Raw genomic sequence first — 15,836 nt, forward strand, 5'->3', positions numbered from 1 at the left:
AGAATAAGTAATGGATTGGGGTTATTTTCTCAATATTTATGTCCAATATTTATTTGATAGTCATGGGAAGAAGTAGTTTTATGTGCTTTTGTTCCTTAAATACAGCTGCTCGTCTTGTTAAACAGTTAACATGATACAGTTGTTGATGCAGTGTTTTACTGTCAACAGGGGACAGTTTTGGATGACAGCACTGGTGAGGAGGAGGAGGGAGGGGAAGCCCAGCACGGAGAGGTTGACGACCATGGATTTGTACGCTTTTGTTATACTTTGAGTAATGATACACAGTAATATGCACAACAATGCTAAGATGTTATCATGTTATGGTAATATTTCTAGTTGTAATATGTAGATGCTAATTTTGATTTGGGCATTCTAATATTTTTTCTCTACAGAAGAGAAAAAAGAAATTGAGAGTCAAGTTTGTGCCACACAGAGGATTTGCCATTGTCAAGGTATCGAACCTCTACTATTGTTAATACTTAATTACTTAATGCTGTTTCACGGCATATTTGTTCACACCTTATGTTCTCTCTCCAGACTGCTGATGAGCTGAAGGGCGCACACGGGTACACACCTCGCAAAGGCTCAAAGGTACGACTGCATACATTTGAATACAGCGGGTTTGTACAGTATGTGTTTTTGTTTGTACGTTGTATTTGTGGTATGAGGATGGTTTAGGTGCTTGACATGTTTGGAATTTTGTTTTTCCCTCAGGAGAAATCACATGAGGAAGTTTTAGGTGCACATGGCTACACACCTCGTAAGACGTCCCAGGTAACACCTTGAGTTAACTCAACATTTAAACAACAAACGGCACATTGTAGGACAACGACTCATTAATTAGTTACCTCTTTGTCTAATATTGTTGGGGGTGATTTACTGTGAATCACTTTTGGAGATAGCATGACGTACTTATGTTTTTAAGTTCTGCTTTTTTCAGTCAGTGTAGCAGTTAACTATTTATTGTTTTTTCACTCCACTACTCACTCCATTACTTATTTCATTCTGGTTCTCTATGTCTAAGTTGTACAGTAATACTTATTGGACTTTTCACTAAGGATGAATTACATCATGCTTTTGAGGATGTAGAGGAGCTGAAAGCCCAACGTCTTCGGGCAACAAGCAAGGTATCTTTCTTAGTATTACCATTTATATGTTGTTTGACATAGCAAACATGTGTGTATATATATTAATGTGATTATGCTGTAATCATTTGCAGACTTGACTTATGCTTTGAAAAATAACTATATTCCTCCATGCAGCATTGTTTTCATTGTAAACTATATGATTTTGGTCATTAGTGTTCCTGACTTACCTTCCAGGAATAATGGTTGTTTTGAATATGTTACTTAGGCCGCTTTCATGGATGATGAGCACTTACAGAAAAGCCTCCATATGTCTGCTGGATTTAATGGAGATGAAGATTCATATGGAATGGAAGACTGCAAACCTGTAACTTTTTTTTCTTTTAATAGCTCAGTTTTTCAATAACAATTTGTCACTAGTTTTCACCTAATGGGCTTTTTTCCTTCATCAATAGAAGAAATCAACAAAGATGAAACTACTGCACATGGGTCGTCGGAGCTCTAAGGTAAATATGTTTCTGTGAAATGTTTGCAAGGAAATAAAAAATGTTAATTTGGGTTTTTCATAAATGTGTCTGAATGTTTTTTTTATTAGGAGGACATGCTGGATGACGGTCTTCAGAAAAAGAAGAGCAGCTTCTCAGCAGAGGAGTTAGACGATGACGAGCTGAACGGGATGGAAGATTGCAAACCGGTATTTTTCTATCTGAAACCAAACCTGTAACAAGCTAACAGCTGCAGCGGCACTAGAAGCACAGTGTGACTGCTCAACAATAGAGAAAATGATCATAAGTGTTTGTGCTGTTAAATGCATCATTGTGCTGGATGTCTTTCATTGTGAATAGAAGTATAAACCCTTCACTAAGATAGATGCTTGCTGTTTTTTTTATTCCTCCCAACAGCATATGAGGTCCTAAGCTTTACTTACTTACTTACACACAATCATTTTTTGTTTCTTCTGTCAGAAAAAATCCACACGAAAAGGCTTCCCTGTTCCCGTCCCACGCAAATCTAAGACTGAACCAGCTGGATTCAGCCACCACATGACTCAGCAAGCATTCAGTGTATGTTTAATGTTGATTTCATGCATAAACATGGGGCAATATTAAAATATAATAATCCACTTGAATTGTTTTCTGCAACTCTTTTTCTGACACGTGCTTTTTTCAGGATGCCTTTGCTGAGGATGACACTCAAACAGGAAAAGATTTCATGAGTCATGGAGAGATGTCTGACAGCGAACAAGATGAACTGGAAACTTGCAAACCGGTATTTTCGTCAACCTCACGTTCACTGTTACTGCTTTACTTTGAGTTACTTTAATCTATGATACTCAAACGTGTTCTTTTCAACAGAAGAAGTCATCTAAACTTAAAGGTCTCAGAAAACACAAGGCTAAGGTGAATCAGTGCACTCTAATCACACGAGCTAATAGGGATTTTGCTCATATTGCTGTCAGAATGACATGCTCACTTTTCATAATGTCCTTGTCACAACAGAGCAAAGCCATGCATCCAGAGTATGAGGATCCACCAGGAGCTACGTCTAGTGACTACCTGTCAGAGGCCGCTAAGGTGGGTTTGATGGTTTCAGAGTGGACAAACATATTTAAATGATCAGGGCATCAAACTTGGATTCTTTTGACAGCCATTAGTATCAAAATGGTATGTGTTTAATCCTTAGAACAACTTCTTTATCTTAATGCAAACTGGTTAGCATGGATGTTCTCATCAACGGCCCAGTTTTCACTGGGTCACTTTCCCACAGCTTTGCTAAGTTCACCATGGTGGAACTAACTTATGACATAGCAACACCTCTTAACACTTGTTGACTTTGATCACACATTTTTGTTTTGGTCTAGAATTGTGAGTCAGCCCTGCCTAGCCTTAAGGAGAAAATTCCTCTATGATCCGATTTACAGTATATTATTGTTTTAATACTGTATTCATTTACTGTCTGCTAATCCATCACTGATGTGTGTGTGTGTGTGTGTGTGACACTGTTTCCTAAAGCGTTTATGTGTGCCTCAGAAAACCAATTTAATACCTATTAGCACTGTATGGTTGTAGTAGTGGCAGTAAACCTTCCTGTTAACTATTGAGAAGCTATTTTAAAATCTTGTTGTTTTCCACTGTTGGTTATCTTCACTTCAGTGCTCCTGATGGGACACATTCCTCTGACATGTGACTGGTCCGGTTCAGCAACATAGCGTACATACTAGCCGACACACCGACTAGTGCAGAGAAAAGTCTCAATATATACAAAGGCCTTGGTTAAATAAAGCTTTTTGATGACTAATCTGTGTAAATATGGTAGTAAAAACCTATTGACGTATCAACTGGCTTATTTTTGTCCTCCCCTCTGCCCTCATTCAGGCAGAGTGGCTGGCTGCTCAAGTGGATGAGCAAGCTATAGCAGGAATGGAGGATGAGGACGAGGAAGGGGTCAGTTTCTCTTTAAAATTGTTCAACAGAAATGTTCCACATCACCACTACATTTCCTGTGTATGCAAGTGAATAATGTTCTCTTCTAGTAGTGTAGCGGCCAGGTATGAACCATTTTGTGTCGTTTTTGTGTCACAGGACACTGACAGTTTGATGGAGTGGTGGCACACGGTGGAACGTGAGTCACAGTCAGACTTCATTTAAGCAGCAGATTCAGATAACTGAACTTCAAACTTTATTAACAGCGGTTTGTTGATTGTGTTCCAGAATGGGATGAGGTGCCATCAGATGATGACAAAGTCTTAAAAGAGGATGAGTCCAGGTACGTCGGTTTGTATGAAGTGTGCTGGGGGGGTAGTTTCTGCTATTTCAGTAGTTTGCAGTGTTATGAATCAGATAACTGAGGCAAAAAAGGAAAAAAGTCTGCACTAAATGTAGAGCTGAAAGAGTTTTCTTGACCACAAATAGATCAACTAAGAATATCTAATCTGTAAATCTTTTCATAATCAGTTCATCATTTCAGTCTTTTATCTAGCAAAGATACCCACATTAGCTGGTTCTAACTTCTCCAATGGGAGGATTTGATAAAGAAGTAATTGTTAGTTGCAGCCGCACCTAAATGTTAACCGCACTGTGTGTTTGTGTACTCTGCACTTGGCACAGGGACCAGTGAGTAGGATTTAGTGGCAGCTAGTGGTGAAGTTGCAGTTTGCTGCTATTTAAATAAAGCTCAGGCTTCCAAGCCTGTAGTAGAAACTACGGTGGTCACTAAAGGCCATATCTAGAGCCAGGCTTGGTACTTATGTTCTGGGTTACTGTAGAAACATGGTGATTCAACATGGCGACCTGTAGATAAAAAATAGCCTATGGTAAGGTAATGAAACAGTTGTTGTTTTCAGGTGATCATACCGTACCTATTATATTCCCTTCCTGCCAGTAGATCCTCCTAAATGTGACTAACTAGACTAAAATAAAATCTGCCACAATAATGGATGATTGGCAAAAAGGGTTAAAACTGAATACTTTTGTATTTTATTATTTAGAAAATGTAGCTCCTTTTTGAACTGGTCTTTCCTAATGTAAAGTCAGTGAGTATTGTTGTTAACTGTTTGGCCTTTTGTATCATGAACCACATTTCATACCGAGCATAACGTTTCTTTGGCTCCCTAATAAACCCCAGGTCCTTCACCAACTTGGCGAACAAGGTTCATCGCGGCCTGCGCGTCTTCAACAAGGTCTTCACAGAGCGAGCTGAGGTCCTCTGGCATTCCGTCATCATGCTCCACGCCATCGCAGACGACATCAGCCGTTTCCACCACAAGGCCAAGATCGCCGGCATCACCGGTGGCACCACCACAGCTGTGGGCGGCGTGACGGCCATCGCCGGCTTGGCTTTGGCCCCCTTTACCTTTGGCGCCTCTCTCGTAATCACCGCTGTTGGTGTGGGCGTGGCAACGGCCGGCGGAATCGCTTCAGCCTCTGCGGCCATCTCGGATAACGTTAACAACATGCAAGACCGGAAGAAGGTAAGCTGCCTCCGGGCAACATTTCTTATGAAAAAAAGATTACAAATCAACGTTTCAGCATTCTTCATGTCCTGAAACATGAATCTTTATTAGTTGAAATAAATGCATCAGAGTTAGGAGTGTGCAGCTTTCCTATTCTGTTCTGTTCTGTCTGTCCTTGAGCCAACACTTCACTGGAATAGATCATTATAGTGTGATGTTCTTTTAACGCTGCAAACTGTTGAAAGCACTGGACTTTGACACCCTGTCTCATTTTGTGCTTGAACTTACCATCGACTGTTTCAGTGTTTAACCGAAGACTGCGCTCTGTCGCTCTCCTTCCTCAGGTGGAGGCAGTACTGCAGGAGTATGAAGCTCACCTGCTGCACATTGGAAAGATCCTCCACTTTATCAATCAGGGCCTGTACAAACTCCGGGGCCATCCCTTCCTCAGGTCCGGCACCCAGCACTACTCGCAGGACTGGGAGATCCGCAGGGCCGTCCAGATGATCAGCTTAGTGGACACGCCGGTGATGCGGGCGACAGAGATAACGGACGCGGCTGTTGCCTCGGTCCAAGGACTCTTCAAAGGCATGGACAAGTACTTCATCAAGGACTCCCGAGAGCTGAAGAAAGGCTGCAAGAAGGAGGTGGTGGGTCAAATAAAGGGGGTGGCAAATGTGCTCAATGATGGGATAGTGGAGCTCAACAGCATCAGGGAGGAGCTCCAGGATGCTACTGGAAACATCTGAGGAACAGCATGTGTGATTGTTTCTCAAAGAACACCATCGCCCTCTCCTGGCTAAACGAGGGAACTGTTGATTTTGAAGGAATTCATGGGCCCAGCACATCAGTACCATGTGATATTAAGTTTCAGATATTTTTAACACAAGTTTTGTTAAACTAGCAGACTGTGGATGTTTTAGAAGAAGTTTATTTCTTAATACAATTTATATACATATATCAACCACTGGGACTAATATGCGTCATTATTTTGGTTGGTGATTTTCGGCAGACGAGGTGTTTTCAAATTCTGGTTTACTTTTGAGGCTGTAAATTATTTTGTTGTATTCGTTTGACATTTGTAAACGATTTCATGTACACACGGGGACTGGTAAAATAATAGGGAAGTGGACACCGTTCTTTGTGCACTGTATGTTATCTGGGTAAAAGGATTAAATAGAAGGTGTATCACAATGTAGCTTTGTGGTCACAGATGGCTTAAAATGAAATGGAAATTATAAACGGGTGCACTTTAAAATACAGCAAGTATTTTTAGTCTGGTTATTATGTTTTATTATATAGTCAGCACAGCCTTACCTTGTTCAACCCCTGTATCAGATACCAGTTTATAATAGTAGTTCATAAAGAGGAAACTGCAGACAAAAGAGGTACTTGCATTGTCTTCTAGAGTTAGGTTTGAATGTTAAAATTGATATGTTGAATTAAAGTTACTATATTCATTTACCAACAGGATTGTTTGTAAATATTAACTTTTCATTTAAGTCATCTTATTATCCTGTTTTAAAGTCTTCTTTAAAGAGAAAATGTGACAATGCTCCATATTCACAATAAAATGAATGTTGTATATAGGGTAATTTTTTTTCATATATCGCTGCATGGCATTGCTTCAGAACACAAATTCACTAAACAGCTGAGTAATGATTTTATATAATTGAACTGTAGGTTGTGGTTTGCTGATTCACAGCTTTTTGTTGCAGGTCTGTTGGTGTCGTTAAGTTAAGTATGAAGCATACATGTAACTGTGTGAAATGATGGCACATGTATTACTGAATGCCTGAATGGCTTAGAAAAACATCTTATGCGTGTGTATTTTGGCTACAGGAAGAATCCATGTTATTGTTACCTCTATTTTCTGTACAAAAAAAACTGAAGACAGTTTTGGTCCTACCATGTGGCATCCATGTAAATACTGTTAGGATATGCCTGAATTATTTTAACCTGTATGTGCCTCTATAATAATGTATTTAACTGTCAAACTCAAAGCTATTCATAAGTGAATATGTTGTGAATGCAGAACGATCACTATATGTTTTAATTGTGAAATATAGCGGCCACTTTTGGTGTTACTGGATAATCCTGAACAGAGTCTGTAAAGGTCTTAACAATTTGAATCCAACATGTAAATCTGTGAATAAAGACTGTTTGCCAGTGTGGCCTTTAGGGGATGTTTCCGGCTTCTAGCCTGTGTCACTTTACGCTGAGCAGCTGTACCTGTGTTTTTATTTACCCTGTAACTCAAACTATTCTGGTATCCACATATAAATACATAAAGGAATTCTGAAGGTTTTTTTTATGAAAGTAAATAAGTAATAATGAGAATATAATTGTGACATTTTATTACAATTTTTTTTTTTACAGTACCCAAATTCAGATTTAAAAATGACGCTATCATGAGCATGAGTGCCATTCACACTAATTAAAGTGTACAGTAATACTCTCACATAGGCTATGTATGTTTGATTTATGTATTTGCCTCCATACTACAGAGGACAGTATCAAAGCTCATTAATATACAATTAAATACAGGAATAAATTAGGTAGAACAATGTGAAACAAATGTCAATAAATAGAAATAAAAAGAATAAGGGTACAGAGCTCAACAGGAGCCCAAAGGCAGCCCTACTGGCACTGCACCTTCACAAGACCCATGGAACAAAACAAGTCCCAGAGGAAAGAGGCCACGCCCCTGCAGGACAGGTAACAAAGGTGCTCTAAATGAGGACATGAGACTCTCTTTTCCCAAAGTATTCACAGCTCTGAGGGTGTGTTGAAAACTACCCCACTGTCACTGTGAACCCGTCCATTGTTCGCCCTTTATACTGAAACTTCCCCTGATATGAGCAGGCAGGAGTCCCCGGCACCCGCACTCAGTAACCCAACGCCGGGGAGGTCCGCCTCACTCTCCGCTAAACCAGTCTGACGTCTCCGCGTGATGAAGGGGAAGTGAAGGACTGTTGTCCAACTTTTAAATCAAGTTGACTCCTCTGTTGTTGCTTTGCAACCCACCGTGTTTTTTGTATCATTTTGTTTTTTTCTGCCAACACTGAGGTAGGCACCGTGCTCGTTTCATTGTGTTGTTGCTGGCGTTTTGTGTTGCCACACATTCCTCTGTAGTGGCAAACACAATGTACGGTACTGTTTGTGAACTGAATGCGACGGTCTTTAGTGTGAGCGACACAGACCAAACTGTGTTCAAAATTCTGCCAATTTAAAGGTTTGTTGCATGTTTGCTAAGTTACACGTTGCGGAGAGCGACTCAAGATTCATTGCCACTCCAGTTGGACACACTTTTCAATTCGGCATTAACCTCTTCAACAAAACATCACCTTTTACAGTACATCGTAACTTTTATTATACGCTTGCACACATTTCACCCTGTCTTTTCCACCACGAGTGGGCGCTAGCCGCTGATGAGAGTTGAGTGGAAATATTTCTCAAAATGGGCGGTATGGTCCATCTGATATGAACCGAATTTTCCAGTAAAATGTGTTTTTACAGAAACACTCAACTCATACTGAACCACTTTTGCAAGTTGACCAGTTGTACAGAGCAACCTGAAATTGTCAAAAAATGTAATGGCATTTAGTGTGTGGGTCTAACCAGAGAAAAGACGACCTTGGCAGCTTTAAAATAAAACAGCAGCATGGCCTATGTGACTGTCACTTTGGTTTTAATTAAAGCCATACATCCTTGCCTCACCACAACACCATGTATTTCAGCATGAACATGTTCAGAAGAGATAAAGGCTCGACAGCCTCAACTCCAGTGGTCCCACCAAGACCCAGCAAGGAGGTATGTAGAGTGTGTGAGAGAGAGAGAGAGTGATTCAGGTTGGTTGCATTTGTTTGTTTGTTTGTTTACATGTACCTGCTCTGTTAACTGAAGCCTTCATTCATCGCCAGGAGCTAGACAATCCGATCACGCACAGTCTGAGCAAACAGGATGAAGGACTGACGGCGGCCTCGCAGGTGAATGTTCACACAGAGTTGCCCGACCACATTTTCACTCTGATTATTTCTTGTAGGAAAACAACAGCGTTCCACATGCACCCTCAACCTGTCCTAGTGTCTTTGGTTTGCTGTGCATTGTGCATCTGTGCACACCATGTTAATATTTTGTTTGACCAAATCTATATGGCAATTTGATTGATGTATGTTTTGTGTAAACATCAGAAGAGCGGGGTGATGGGAGTTATGCAGAAGGTCAACCCATTCAAGTCCACCTCGCAGGTAAAACATTAAACAGTAAGTGTTATGAGTTTAACTTAATGTGAAATGATGAGATTAAACTTTCTCTCTGGATCCAGGCCCCCTCCACAGTCAGCAAAGCCCCTTCCTCAGAATCTCTAGAACAGGGAAAAGACTCCACACAGGTGAGAAGAACTCAAACAGAATGTATGTGCCGTTACTGCACGGGACAGATTTCTGATACTTGAAGTATTTTTTGTCATATATTAGTGGTTAAAAGCTGCTCTTTAGACAACATTTGCAGCAGGCGACTCCTCTAAACTCTGACCTGACTCATGTAAGAGTCAAGATTGCGTGTTTAGTTATGTCATTTGTACCACTTTTGTCACTTTTCTTCCTTTTTATTCTGACAAATGTGAGACAATAGGAGATCTAATAGCGTTTTAATTAAAGCTCTGAGAAGTGAATAACACCAGTAGTCACAGCAAAAAAAGTAACCTGAGCTCCATCATGAGTCATTCCAACGTTGCATTCAACAGAAAATAATCTCTAGTGGGAAGTGAAGTAAAAGTGGCAAAAAGCCAAGACTCATTATTACAGCTCTACTGTAAAAGCAGAGTGTACAAACCTGTACCAAAGTATGAACCAGCACCGTTTGAACCTGTTTGTGTTGTAAAACCTCGCAGTATGGATGGATTTCTGAGTCACATTAGGTGATTTAGTGCCTTATTAATTAATTAATTTAATACAGCTACCAGGTGAATGAGCCGGACTAGAGGACTTGAATTGTTCTTGAATTGTTGAATCTTGTGTTTCAGAACCCTGGTATGCTGAAAGGGGTCATGCAGAAGGTCAACCCATTCAAGTCTACCTCCCAGGTAACCGCAGCATTGTCAACACGTTACAATGGTTACGGTAATAGTAACAATGGTAACGGAGGATCTGTGTCAGACAATAAGGCGTCCACTAACCTGGTTTTGTCACGCAGGTCTCAAAAGCTCCATCTTCAGAGTCCCTGGAGCAGGGGAGGGTTTCAGACTCTAATCAGGTGGATGAAAAGGTGATTTAAGAGGATTTCCCTTGTCCAGAGTCATCTTCATGTACTCAGACAGAATATAAAACAATATATTAAACCACGGTACACACGGGCACTCAATCAGGTTTCTTCAGGTTATTAATCTCTTAATTTGAAACTCGCTTTTATATATCTACATCAACATTTCTGAAATGGGGAACAGTTGGAGAGAACAGCAGTGTACTGTTCCTTTAGCTTTAAATGTCAAGAAAACCTCAGATGTTGACCAACATGAGAGGCACGTAAAGGAAGTGGTCCAATCCTGTTTCTCCAAAATAAGAAACATTGGCAAATTAAAAAGGTGTATTATACATTATAAAAATAATGTTTCCTCTCGTCTTTATTATTGTAATTCACTGTTCACCACCCTTAGTCACTCTATGCCTCAGCTCCACTTGATCCAAAATGCGTTCGCTAGACTCCTCAACTGTTCCATAGGCACTTTGTCCCACTTTGTACTTTTTAAAATTTTATTTCCATTATTTATTTTATTTATTTAACTTCCTAATGTTTACATGGTACAGCACCTTGTAACTTCGCAAGTTGCTTTATAAATAAAGTTTACCTTGTGGGTTGTGTTTTAGAACCCGGGTATGTTCAAGGGAGTGCTGCAGAAAGTCAACCCTTTCAAGCCTTCCACACAGGTATTTTCTCTTCAATGTAACATGAGCTGAACAATGACCCGCGAATCATTTTAAAAGGCGAAGCATTGAGAAAAATATAATTAAAGATGCGGATCCACCCTGACTATCTGCTTTAGGTGCCAAAGAGCGATCCTGAATATGATTCTGCAGATCCACCAGAGGCAGGAAAAGAACTTCAAGACAAACAGGTAAACATGGTCTGCTCTTCTGTACGTAGCCCATGGAGACAAAAGACTTCTACATTTAAAAAGCCTGTTCTGATTAGATCAACTTGTTCTGCTTAGACTTCACTTGTCCAACCAATGTGTTTCAATATTTAGAATCCAGGGATGATCGCAGGCATGATGCAGAAAGTCAACCCATTCAAATCCTCGCAGCCAAAGGTACCGGTTGCAATACTGATAACGACACTAAATGGATGTTTTGGGAGATCAATAAATCTTATCGGCTGTGTAATTGTTTTTCTCTGCCTTGCATCTGGTCTTTCCAGGACCCCCGGCCTCTAAACAGTGAGCTGTCCTCCAGCGACGGGAGCTTAGCAGATAATAACAACGTGCCAGAGAAGCAGGTAGGTCTGTGCTGTGTATTAAGCAGCAGACCCCATAAAGCCTTTTTTTTTATTTATTTTTTTTTTATACTTATGTAGGTGCTGGGCAAACAAAATTAGAGTAAAATGTTAACATTGTATGCATGTCAGCTACCTAATATGGAGTAAGGCAACCCCTAGCCTTTAAAACAGCTTCATGCAGTTTGAGTGAGCTGCATTGGTATGTACCAAGTTAAAGCTGCAGTAGGTAACTTTATAAAAAATAACTTTTTGTCACATTTGCTTTAACTTTTACTGTAACCTGACAGTAGAACATGAGACAGATAATGTGTGAAAAAATCTGGTTCCTCTGGCTCCTCCTTGTGCTTCTAATGGCATTTATAAGAATCCACCGTTGTCAAATACTGACGCTGGGAATGAGACTCAAACAACTATCTTTCTTGGCTCTGATTGGTTGTTTTCGCTCAGTCCCCGGTGGATTCTTACGAATGCCTTTAGGAGCACCAGGGGGAGCCAGAGGAACCAGATTTTTTTCACACATTATCTGTCTCGTACTACTGTCAGGATAAAGTGAAAGTTTTGGCAAATATGACCAAAAGCTACGTACTGCAGCTTTGACTTAGTAAATACTCCCAATTCAGCTCATTCAAACTGCATGAAGGTATTTTAAAGCATTGCCATCTGCCAGTGTTATTCTTGCTACGACCACTAGATGGTGACAAAGAAAATAATTTGAATCTTCAGAATGATCCTAACCTTTTTTGCAACTACTCCTGAATCATAAGTATATTTTGATAAATATATTTGTATTTGCTTCATTGCCTCTTTTTTTGTCTGTATTTGTGTAATTTTTGTGTTTGTTTTAGAACCCTGGAATGTTCAAAGGGATGATGCAGAAAGTAAACCCCTTTAAGTCTTACACACAGGTACCGTGCTTGAGATTAACCCCTTAACTGTCTCAATTTAAGTTAGTTTACACTGTTTAAAAAAGTAGTTTCAGTGTTGGTTTTATTAATATTTTATTAGAATATGGGGGCTGTTTGTCAAGGGCAAGACTGAAAAAGCTCAGGATTTGTATAAGACAAACATGTCTGACTCAAAACACCACTGGCTCAATAAACATGCAACTCCTCATGCTTGTTGTGTCGACAAACATAACTTTAAGACTACAACTAGACATTTTTATTTTTATTTTAGTTAATTTTGTGATCACACGGTATTCCTCAGTTACTGTTACAGTCACCAATATCCTCGGGTCTATGTTGGACTTGAACGATCTAATCATTCATATATTTTGACCTCTGTGACCTACAGATGCCAGACGAGGAATGTCAGACTGACTCAGCGGTTCCTGCTTCCTCATTAAAGACACAGGTACGGGTTATTGGGATTTATTTTTAAAGGTAATGGAGATGTTTGCTCCAGTTCCTTAATAAGTTGAAATGATTTCAGACGTTATTATGCAATAATCATAGACCACGTTGATGAAGATTCTTAAAATGAATCATCTTAGTGTTCTTAACTCAAGTGTCCAGTTTACAGTACTTAAAATATGATTGTTTTCCCATTTCTTATTTCTTATCAGGAAAACAAAACAATTCAAAGAGAGCACTCCACCAGCTCTGAAAGTTTGGATGACAGCACCATAGAGAGACATGTAAGACATTTCATTTACTGTTTTTCCAAACTTGACCCAGATTAAAGTGTTGATGTATTATGGGGCTTAAATCTAATAAACCAAACATGATCTCTAACACAGACATCTTTTAAGACAGCTGTTACAAAGGCTGACTTTTTAGCCATTGTGTTTTCTATTTTACTACTGCACAAAGACGGTGATCATACTCGGATGTAACAATGAAAACATGCAGTCTACCTGGGGTAAATGCCAGGCGTATGTCATGGGAGGCATGCACTGCGTGCAAACTTACTCAAAGAAAACAATGATTGTTTGGAAGTTGTTTGTCGTTGTCTGACGTGACCCAAACAGCGCAACAGTTCTAGAAAAAGACAAGCTTATTTATCTAATCTCATCCTCTTTACTGAAATGTGGTAACATACTTGTATAATAACAAGGCCCGTTGTGGTGACCTTAAACTCATTAGGAACAACAGTAAATCAAACATTTAATAAATCTTATGGCTCAATAATCATGAAAAACTACAGAGCAAATCTTGCCTGAAGCTTAGTGAGAGGAATTCTTTAACCCCAAAGTCAAACTGTAGCGAGAACTAATCCCTCAACTTCTCCACAGTCTATTTGGTATACTGATGCTGACACGAGCTGCGAAGTGAAGAGCCAGCCAGCGGAGGCTCCAAAGAAAAGAACGAGGGTATGTAAAACAGTGCTCTAGGTCGGGCTGCATTCAAATTAACCCCATTCAACACAGGAAGTATAAATGCACTGATACATGTGTCAAGGTGAAACCTTTGTTGAACTGTTACTCATGCGGTTACTGCTCTTTTACTGAGGGGGCTGTAAAGGTGTGAAAGTAATATTTGTCTTCTTTTATTTCTTCTCTAGACTTTCAGGATAAGGAGGATTCTGCCCAATGCATTGTTTGGGTCCGGGACAAAGGTATCACTAACCATAATACAGTCAATATACTGCTAAATGAAGGAGTATATTTTTATTTAAAATATGATATAGTGCATATGGTTATGTATTTTCTCCATCATAGTGTCTTTATTGCAGGTTTTAGGGTTTTTTCACATTTGTTTTTACATTTCTTAATACTTTTGGCTCCATAGGACTCTGGAACAGCATCCTCTGAAACTGCCCAGGTGAGCAGGCATGGCAGGTTTATTTGTACAGTACCTTTCAAACACCCAACTCAGTGCTATAAATGAGGTATAAAAGACTTCAAACTAAAATAAAACCCACAAAAGCATACTGGATACAATGGCCAGTTTCAGTGCAGTAATAAATGGACCCATCAATGTGTAGTATAGAAAATAAAACCAATGGCGGATGACTGCAGTAGCTGTTTTCCCCACACTGCAAATTAGAGTTGGTGCTTGTCAAGCACACATGTACTCTCATGCAAACCATTTTTCAGAGGTATCATGAAACTATGTAAATAAAACCATACACATATTTTTATAAAGGGTGTGTTTATTTGCCCATGCAACTCCCTTTTGATGGAATAGTTTTTGTCCCGTCACAGCAAAGCAACCTGTCGTTTCAGATGAAATCCATTGAGCCTTTTCTCACGTCTCCCTTTGTTTCCATCCCTTCATCAAAGGACAGCTCCACGCTTAAATAACCTGTTACCAGCCTACTTATTCTATCCTTTTGTTGGTTTTTGGCTTGAGGCCAGCGAACTTCTTGTTGCTGGAGGCGTTGTACTACCTGTCATTAAACTCTAATTGGGAGGCATTCCTTTTCACTGGAACAACATTTTGTTAGGTCAACATCCAATCCAAGTGCCAATCTTCAATATTACAAAATGTTTCAATATACTACATTGTCACACAGCCAACACAGAGGCAGCCACTGAAATGAAAGGCAAAACAAAGTAAGTGTATGGCAATGGGATTTTACAACCGTGTGTAATCGAAAATGGGTCAAAGATTGTGTATTTTTCTGTTAAAGGAAACAGTGGAAGTTCAGACACTAGAGATGGCTGAAGTTCCAGTGCCCAGTGAAGGAACAGTCCTGGACCCTCTAGATGTAAGCTTTTTTTAAATTTTTTTTTCCACTTGATGCTTGTTTTATATGTCATGTAATTTCCCCTCTACATACAGAATTACTCCAATGAGTTTAAAATGTTTCACTTTCAGGATGAGGATGGCCTTTTAGCGTGGTGGAGAACAGTGGAGGGTATGCTTATTATTTACAATTTTATGTGTCGTTGATTTAACGGTGATCTGGTTTTGTCGTAGTTGTAATGGTTTCTTTCTGTGTGTTAGGCTGGGAAGAGTGGAATGAGGCAAACCAGAATGATGAAGCTGAAGAGTAAGTGGTGCATTTGCTGAAGCTATCAATCTGCTTTAGAGTAGCACATTAGCCAACACCCATATGATATCGCACTATATTTACTTTATATACATGCTTCTTTCAAACTGAAAGTTGCATAACAAACCAGTGTTTTCTTAACATATTGGCCTTGTGTCTCAGAGTGGTGGAAGAAGCAGCTGATCGCGTCTTCATGGCCGCTCGTCTTTTTGTCCGCTTCTTCAACCAGCGCGGCGCCTCGCTCCAGCAGCGCATCCTGGAGCTGCTCTCTTTGGCCGACGCGGCCGACATTTTCCACAAGAAAACGGTCACGGCCAGCGTCGGCGGTGGCGTGGCCAGCGTGGCGGGGTCCATCACCACCATCACCG

The 15,836-nt window shown here is 40.0% G+C and overlaps 2 protein-coding genes across 3 annotated transcripts in view; both read left to right on the plus strand.

Moving 5' to 3' along the window:
- si:cabz01007807.1 overlaps nt 1–7,208 on the plus strand; it is a gene marked incomplete at its 3' end in the record, with an annotated part of 14,265 nt that extends 7,057 nt beyond the window's left edge. For both annotated transcript variants that reach the window (XM_035674938.1, XM_035674939.1), the window contains 17 exon segments: nt 169–249; nt 393–452; nt 538–591; nt 715–774; nt 1,059–1,127; nt 1,354–1,452; nt 1,541–1,591; nt 1,681–1,779; nt 2,051–2,149; nt 2,256–2,354; nt 2,441–2,485; nt 2,585–2,659; nt 3,461–3,529; nt 3,668–3,707; nt 3,797–3,851; nt 4,710–5,055; nt 5,382–7,208. In XM_035674938.1, coding sequence (XP_035530831.1) covers nt 169–249; nt 393–452; nt 538–591; nt 715–774; nt 1,059–1,127; nt 1,354–1,452; nt 1,541–1,591; nt 1,681–1,779; nt 2,051–2,149; nt 2,256–2,354; nt 2,441–2,485; nt 2,585–2,659; nt 3,461–3,529; nt 3,668–3,707; nt 3,797–3,851; nt 4,710–5,055; nt 5,382–5,786 — 1,806 coding nt within the window.
- Nucleotides 7,209–7,842: 634 nt separating this feature from the next.
- Nucleotides 7,843–15,836, plus strand: part of LOC118338481 — an 8,955-nt gene continuing 961 nt past the window's right edge. Inside the window, exons 1-19 of the mRNA XM_035675779.1 lie at nt 7,843–8,106; nt 8,778–8,850; nt 8,961–9,026; nt 9,231–9,287; nt 9,365–9,430; nt 10,064–10,123; nt 10,234–10,305; nt 10,905–10,964; nt 11,081–11,152; nt 11,285–11,347; nt 11,455–11,532; nt 12,378–12,437; nt 12,826–12,891; nt 14,035–14,088; nt 14,262–14,294; nt 15,106–15,183; nt 15,294–15,333; nt 15,423–15,468; nt 15,631–15,808. Coding sequence (XP_035531672.1) covers nt 8,779–8,850; nt 8,961–9,026; nt 9,231–9,287; nt 9,365–9,430; nt 10,064–10,123; nt 10,234–10,305; nt 10,905–10,964; nt 11,081–11,152; nt 11,285–11,347; nt 11,455–11,532; nt 12,378–12,437; nt 12,826–12,891; nt 14,035–14,088; nt 14,262–14,294; nt 15,106–15,183; nt 15,294–15,333; nt 15,423–15,468; nt 15,631–15,808 — 1,221 coding nt within the window. The 5' untranslated portion in view covers nt 7,843–8,106; nt 8,778. The remainder of the gene's footprint in view (nt 8,107–8,777; nt 8,851–8,960; nt 9,027–9,230; nt 9,288–9,364; nt 9,431–10,063; nt 10,124–10,233; nt 10,306–10,904; nt 10,965–11,080; nt 11,153–11,284; nt 11,348–11,454; nt 11,533–12,377; nt 12,438–12,825; nt 12,892–14,034; nt 14,089–14,261; nt 14,295–15,105; nt 15,184–15,293; nt 15,334–15,422; nt 15,469–15,630; nt 15,809–15,836) is intronic.

This window comes from Morone saxatilis, unplaced genomic scaffold (genome assembly GCF_004916995.1).
Source record: "Morone saxatilis isolate NCDOM2014 unplaced genomic scaffold, NCSU_SB_2.0 Contig4, whole genome shotgun sequence".
In the NCBI taxonomy this organism is placed as follows: Eukaryota; Metazoa; Chordata; class Actinopteri; family Moronidae; genus Morone; species Morone saxatilis.